Source organism: Lampetra fluviatilis, chromosome 2, assembly GCF_964198595.1.
Source record: "Lampetra fluviatilis chromosome 2, kcLamFluv1.1, whole genome shotgun sequence".
Lineage (NCBI taxonomy): Eukaryota > Metazoa > Chordata > Hyperoartia > Petromyzontiformes > Petromyzontidae > Lampetra > Lampetra fluviatilis.
The window spans coordinates 4,563,039-4,570,794 of NC_136276.1; the positions used below are offsets into that span (position 1 = coordinate 4,563,039).

Consider the following 7,756-nt stretch of genomic DNA (forward strand, 5'->3'; position numbering starts at 1 on the left):
TTTCGCATTGTTTTAGCGAGGCCCGTAATGCAGACGCGGTGGGATTTGTGGCACGGTAAAGCGTTCAAGTTCTTTAAGAACACCATTCGAATTGACTTGAAATCATTCACAATCGTATATATGGCAGGGCCTATTTTAGTTTCGATGTTTCTAAAAGTGTTTGAAAATTGTTTGCAATTGTATAGCGTAATACCACGTGACTTTATGGAAAGAACCAAATTATGTTCGGTAACGATTAATGAGGGCCATTTTTATATTCCAAATTTTTGGATAATTTAATGTAATGGCATTCATAGTAGCAGAAAAAAAATAAATGCAGTTTTTTTATATATAAAAGTAGTTTGGTTATGAAAAAATCTAAGCTATCTTGCTTGAATTCCTGAAAAAGACAACTCTTTGGTTTCAGCCTGCACAAATGTTTTTTTAAAGTTTTTGAGTCAAAACGTCGTTTGTTTCCGGTGTATTTAGGATTGGTGCGTGGTTGTTTAGTATGTGTGTGTATGTATCTGTGTAATGTTGATATGACAGCAATTGTAAAATATTTTACTTTTTTATAACGTGTCATTAACACATTGTAAGATTCATACACGCGCACTTCTATGAATACGTAAATGTGTTGGCTTTAATAGCTTATATCAATGTGTTGTTATTATTACTCATTAAATTTGACAAACGTCAGTAATTACCTCACATGATGGTCAATAGGACAATCACACCAAAGCATATCACAGGCATATTATGATTTTAAATACATAGCTTTGTCATCATTCGAGTAAAATAATATTTCAATTAAACTACACTATAATATATCTTACCATAAAACTATAAGCCAAGTTTCAGTTTAGATAAAGCTTTATTTGTGCTCCATAGTCCTATTATACAATAAAAACAGCTTATAAAATACATCATAGTTACACCATCATGCATTCCACAACAAAAAAAATATACACATTAATAAAGACTTGGATTTTGTTGTCATCATAGTGTATAAATTTGTTTTGCTATCATCGTACATGCAGATTTTAAGGGCACTTAATCTGATATTTATAATCACTATTTTAAATAGCATTTGCAGCAATATTTTGTTCTGCTAAATTCAGCATTAGTGACTCGTAACTACACAACATATATACACAAAGTGACAACAATGTTTTAATCAATGAAACCCTCCTTCTATGTAATACTCTTATGTGAGAACTTTTTTCAGTGATCTGGAGAATCGAAGATTTCATTTAATACTTTCAATGCAGCAAAGTCGACAAAGAAATTAAAGTACATTTGAAGTTGTGATTGTTGTCCACGTTTTGAGATATTGTTCAAGAGCAATGAAAATGAAATGCTGTTACAAAAACCACGTTCGGCACATTTTATCAAGTAGCATAGAGGTATTTTGCAACATTTATTCATAAGCATAATATTGCTGTGCTAACATTCCGCACGTTCAAGTAAAACGTTACTTGACAGTTAAGAATGGATTAACATTGCATAATGCTGACATTGACAAACGTTTCTTTTTGTGCCTTCGTAAGAACGGTGCTGCCTAAAACTAAAGTACAATGAAATCACTTTCAGCATGAAAAGATCATTGTATTGCTGTGCTTGTGTAAAAGTTTATTGCTAACTTTTTTTTCATTTGTAGACCATCTCAGAGATAGCTACATGTTCAATGAAGCTGCATCAGCCCGATAACTCATAGGCTCATAACATATTCGTATATCATTAAATGTACAGCAACAATTTTCGCGTAATGGAAACAGCGTACGGCAAATGTATCAAGCATGTCGATGAAAATGGCCTCAAGTGTCGAGCTGCATGCAAGTTTAGGGATTACTCTGCTGAAATTTAAAAAGGTAGCAAGAAGACCTATACAGGCCGTCCTTAGAGAAAAAAAAATCCAAGCCATGCACTTTTTCTAGATGAATATCGAAGAACAAATTCATTTGCTTACTCTGAGTAGCCATGGCTTTTTTCCTCGTATAATCTTGTGAATATAAACTTTTGAATGCATCTCACAAAGACATGAAGAAAGCGCAGTCCTTAGTTTCTGGAGTGTTTTTTTTTTAATGGCTTCTCCATAAAGCTCACATGATGTCTTCGGCAGATGGCGACCCGTGCCCCGTCTAATCAATCAGTCGCCAAATCAGTTTGCTTCGGACTGTCGACATGGGCCGGGGTAGGTGAAACATCTTCCCAGGGCTGTCAGGCACCTCTCTTGTGTCTCTCCAGCTCACGTATTTGTCCGCTTGTTGTTGTTTTTCCACCACACATTTTCGCGGGCGACGCTGTAAAGTTTCCGGGAAGGGCATCTCCACTTGCCGTTGCCATTGCTCGCATTCTCGCCTTATCAGCACCAAGCTGGGTGACAGACGAAGACACATTGGTGAAGGCGAGTAGGGGGGGGGGAAACGAGGCATGCTAATTCCTATGCAGAAAGACATTTTTCAAAAGCCGTACACGGTTTTGGGCAATTGGGTTCTTTCGTAAAAAAGCACAAAATATTACCGTCGAAAACTCAGAACTGCTTTTTTGGTTTAGTTTGTTGTCTTTCCCCGCACCTCCGATTAGCACGGTTGCCTACGTACGGTGCGAAAGAAGTTCAACATGCATGTGAAAACTTTCCGTGGGTCTCTCACCTAATATGCTCGTGGAAATTATAAACTTTGTGTGCAGCCCTGACGTTGAATAAAACATATTTACAATATATATGTATAAGATGTGTGTGTTTGGACACATGCACAAACACACATCTATCCACGAGTGTATACTATACAATGACAATAAACACACAAGGGAAAGCAATATGAAGTGGGCAAGAAAAATAAGCCGGTTGCATTCCAGCTGATGGGTCACAATTCTTAAAACTAAAGGTCTTACAAGTGAAAAAATAACCATCGTGTGTTATTTTTTTCCCCAAACGTCAATAACTTTTTTTATCTCACCGTACAGAATTGAGCAACAGATTTAGTACCTTAAAGTGCAATTTCCATCGTACATCAACGCACAATTAGTGTAATAAGCAATGTTAATGCGTTTCAAATTGTACGAAGCGAACTCCGTGGCTCCATTCAAACAAAAAACTGTAATATATGCACAGTATGTAATCTTGGTTCCAGCGGTTAACGTGTAAACGTTGTAGATGTAATGCCATGTAACACCTCCGATTATCACGGTTGGCTACAAGGGATCCCATTAGCACGGTTTGCTACGTACAGTGTGAAAGAAGTTCAACATACATACAAGTTCAAGATACATGCATACAAGTTGAAATGTTTAGCCTTGTGCCAATCATCCAATGCTCTTTCTCGCCACCGCCGGTCCGTCGACCGAGTGCATGGCGCCGTGCGTCGTGCGTCTCCGCATCGAGTCAAATACCTCGCTCTTAGTGCGATGCCGACATGGACCAGGCACCCTCCATCCGCCATACGGAGAACGCGTAGCTGAGCCGCTCGTGCGCCACGTAACTGCAGCTCGTCATCTTGTTGTCCATCTCGTCACTCTGTAGGACCTGGTAGAGGAAGTCAATGTACCGTGACGCCAACTTGAGCGTCTGGATTTTGCTGAGCTTGTCCGAGGGAAGTGTCGGGATGATTTTTCGGAGGGACGCGAAGGCCTCGTTGAGGGACTGCGTCCGCTGGCGCTCCCTCACGTTGGCCAGCACACGCTGGTTCTGCAGGTCCTCGTACGATTGCGCCGGGGGGCTGCTCTTCTTCCCCTTCTTTCCCGACTGTGGGCTGTCCTCCTCGCCCGACTTCTTGCTGTACCGCCGCTTTCGCCCGAACCGCTTGTGGTGCCTGTCCATCTCCTCCTCGCTGGTCGCAAGGCTGTCCACGGGGGAGCCGGGGGAATGGGACGACACCTCTTCCATCATGTTTTAAGGTCGCACGACAGTCTGAGCCGGGGATCCGCGCTGTTTGTGCGCGTGAAGCGCAGTTGCTGTGGCCTCTGGGGGATGACCAACATAAAACTCTGCAGGGGTCCACACGCGGCGAGACAAATTGGTGATGCGGTGGTCCTCGGCTGAGATGATGCGCTCATCTGAGGCCAGCACTCGGTGTGTTGAGATGATATAGCCTCCCAGCTACCAACACAGCAAACTATTCCTCATCCCACTTTCCCATTGGCTCCAGCGGGAATGATGTCACTCCGAAGGCGGGAACAAAGTTTTGGGGTGCCTCTCTGTGATTTATCACTATATTTTTTAGTGTGCGGACAAAAGTTCAGTCTATTAACAATGCCAAGTTGTTTCGACACTGCCTTTTAGAATGTTCTAGAAGGAAAATTACACTTTTAAATTCAACTGAGAACGTTTGCGAGAAGGCCATTTGTGAATTTGTTATTTGGTTTTCCAGCTCACGGAGTATGTGTAACTAATTGAAAGTAATGTTAAAAAAAAAACATTGGCAAAAACATCTTCATGGTTCATTTTCATTTGTTTAGATAATTCAATATTGCCTTAATTACAAAAAAAAAAACAAGTTACATGCTGACCAATGAAGATAAAATAATCATTAGTAAAGTGCATGTTATTGTTTAGGTTGCTTCAACAAAAGATGGGAAACACACGAATAAGTTAATTTCAATTAAAGTTCTGTGATCGCACACAAATAAACCACTGTTAAAATTTACTACAACCACTTTAAATGTTTGTTCTGAACAACCAGTGTTAAAGTTTGTTGTTATCCTTTCACATGCATCCGATATGTAATGTGGCGAGCTGGGGAAGCAATCATCTCCTTAAGAGGTGAATGAAATAAAATTGAAGTTTATGCTTTAGATGTAATTACTACCTACGATAATGACAACAAACCACAAATATATCAATATAAAAAAAACGCAGCACATTCTTTTACACTGTAACTTTTAAGCGTTGTATGCTTATGTATATGAAGGCTATGAGCATTTAAACCAGATCTAAAGTTTATATGCACACACACATATTTGCCGAAGTTGCCTTTGGCTTCAGTTATAAATTGTGAGGTTATACCAACTGTTCTGCTTAGATTAGGGGCATTTATAGTCGAGCTGAATGCGTCATTACTTCATGGAGAAAACATTTTTGAAGAATTACGATTGACTTCCGAGCATTCCTTTTTCACCGAGCCTCATGGTTTGGAGTTTAATTTTGCTCCATACTAATTTTCATGAACACAAACATTATACACTGGTGCAGAGCCCTTTAAAAGTTGTGCGCATCACAGGCAGAATGGGGAGAATGGAACTGACACTAAAACACAGGAATCGTTTTTTCGCCATCTGCTGGCAAGGCTGAACATGAAGTCGTCATTCCTGATATTTTATCACTCCCAACATTGCAGGTTTTCAAATGTTCGTACACGATTTTTGTATGAAAGCGTGTTGGCACACCATCATGTGTTAATTTATTTTACGCGTTGGATATCTATTGAACAATTACGTCACTTAAAACGTGAATGTTTTAAAGCTGTCAAGGCAACATTAAGATGAAACACATTGGGCCTGAATTTTTCGCTGTCTTAAATTATTACTATTTCAGTGTATGCATTGGGATAGGAATGCCGTAGTATTGACTGCTATAATTTAAGTACTTTTATCCACTGGATAAGAATTCTTGCAATATTAAAACAAAATGATGACAAAAGTAAGGCTGTGGTCAAATGTGTTCAGTGGGTTCAAAATATGATTTAGGACGTAAAGTCATGAATCTGGCAAAATTACCACCTCGTATATTACCATGTTTTTGGTTACCTTGGGCAGCTATGTAATTAGCCAATTGCACCGTGTGTGTGTGTGTGTTTTGTGTCCCCGTAATGATGGAATTTAATATTTTATCATACACGGTATTGAGCTTTGCCTGCTTTTCACTCACCCTCTCCAACAATTGCCAGAACTTTTAGTTATTGAAATTATTATACGAAATTCACTGTCATATTTTGATGGTGGCAGATTGGGGAGGCCTTCATTCATCCAGAAGTGGATGAACCATTGCTGATGACGAGGTTCAAAACACAAAGTGTTACACGTTTCTTATACGCGACATTTTGTACAAATATGTCATTTGAGTCAGCCTATCGAAAAGGTTGACACTCAGAACAGAAAATGTGTGCGTCATTTAATGTTTTAAAACTTTAGTTCACGAATGCCATGGAAGTCATCGTCCGCTCAACTCTTGTGCCCGAGTAAACGACCGCCCCCTACTGACCATTGAGGAACATCGCAAGGGTGGGGATATTGCTCCACGTCCATACAAGCGAAATGTGCTTCGACTCTTCTGAGATTGAACTACAACAACAGAGCCTGACGGGTTTGCGTTGCGCTTGGATGCCCCTCTGATGAGCTGTAGCAAACCCCCCTGTACAGAGTGGCAGTACAATTTAGTTTTTTTTCCCTTCTGTACAATGCCAGCGCATTGAAGTAACGCAAACAATGTCCCATTACATGAGCAGTGCCCAACTGGAAAGAACACAAGTTAAGACCTGTAATGACTAACATATTTACATTTTTAGTGCCTGTACGCCGTAGCTGCGTTTGTGGTGTCAGCAATGTTATCGATATAAACACGGAGTACTCTGTATTTTCCTTGTTTGACTGTGTTATTCCACTTGCTGAGCACTGATTCGCTTTTGGCACCCTTACCTCGAGGGCATCAGTGTGATCTCTGACACAATTACAGCCCTGCAAATATTTTATTAATCAACAGATATTTTGTGTCAAACCGGTTAGACGTTCGTTCTTGTGCAAACTTCGCTCATGTTTTATCAGTCAGCATTTTCAGATCAATGCATCCAAATTCGTTGCATGTGTTGCTGCAAAAGATGATCTCTTTAGTTGTGAGCCACATGTAATCAAGACCCCCTTTGATGTTTATTTCCCGGGCCCATCAAGAATTTGTCATGACCTTCACTGTAAGATATTTTTTTTACTTATTAATTGATTCTAGTTTCACTTCGCAATTATTCGCAAATCATTCTGCTGATGATTGTTTGTCAGTTCCTTTACGCAAGCATCTGTCATCAACATCAGCCATCGTCTATCTACTGCTGTATGAAATCCTCTGGCCAAACCGTTGCCATCTCTCGCTGTCCTGTGATGCAACAATCCATCTGGCTCCAGCACACGAGCTGATTTCATTGCTCCATCTCCGCAATGGCCGCCTGCTCGGGCTTGTTCCCTCCTTTTGGCTGCCACTGTCATTAGACACGACCACTTTCGATCACCCCTTCTAGTGACGTGTCCTACGGACTTTTATTGACGGTCAACATTACGTGGATGAAAATTATTAAATAAAGAAGCGGATGAGAGCAGGTTAGGAGTGCTAATGGTAAACGCTCACGTGATGTGGACTGGCCCAAAACGGTAACCGAGTCTACAATCAAATGGCAGCAAAGACGTCTCAATGTGAGGCCTGCAAATCGAAACGAGAGATACAAAAATTCTCAAGACAGCCAAATCGTTGTCCACAGATATGTTCGAGTAATAATTAAACAAAGTGGAAGTTTCCAAATAAAGTGGCGGGGGGGGGTGGCGAGGAGGGAGTGCGTTGGGGGTGGTGTGAAAAAAGGGCCCTAGTGTGTGGAAGAGGATAACACAGGCCCTTTGTGGCCCACAGAACCTGTCGTGTCCATGACGACGGCCCTTTTCCTGCGCTGCGCTGTGCTGTGTGTGTGTGGGGGGGGTGGCCACGACTTACGGTGCGATTTCCATGCGTCGAGCCCGGCTCTCCCTGGACTCCAGGGCCGCTTGTTCCTTGCCTGACGGTCGGGCGAGCGGCCACTGGTGA

At 41.1% G+C, this 7,756-nt stretch overlaps 1 protein-coding gene across 1 annotated transcript; it reads right to left on the reverse strand.

Annotated features, from left to right (window-relative positions):
• Positions 1 to 2,115: 2,115 nt before the first annotated feature.
• Positions 2,116 to 3,972, reverse strand: LOC144937575 (twist-related protein 2). Its single transcript, XM_078864876.1, has 2 exons — positions 3,373 to 3,972; positions 2,116 to 2,355 (listed from the first exon to the last, which is right to left on the reverse strand). The coding sequence occupies exon 1, from the start codon at positions 3,866 to 3,868 to the stop codon at positions 3,380 to 3,382; it is 489 nt and encodes a 162-aa protein (XP_078721002.1). The 5' UTR covers positions 3,869 to 3,972; the 3' UTR covers positions 2,116 to 2,355; positions 3,373 to 3,379.
• Positions 3,973 to 7,756: the final 3,784 nt, after the last annotated feature.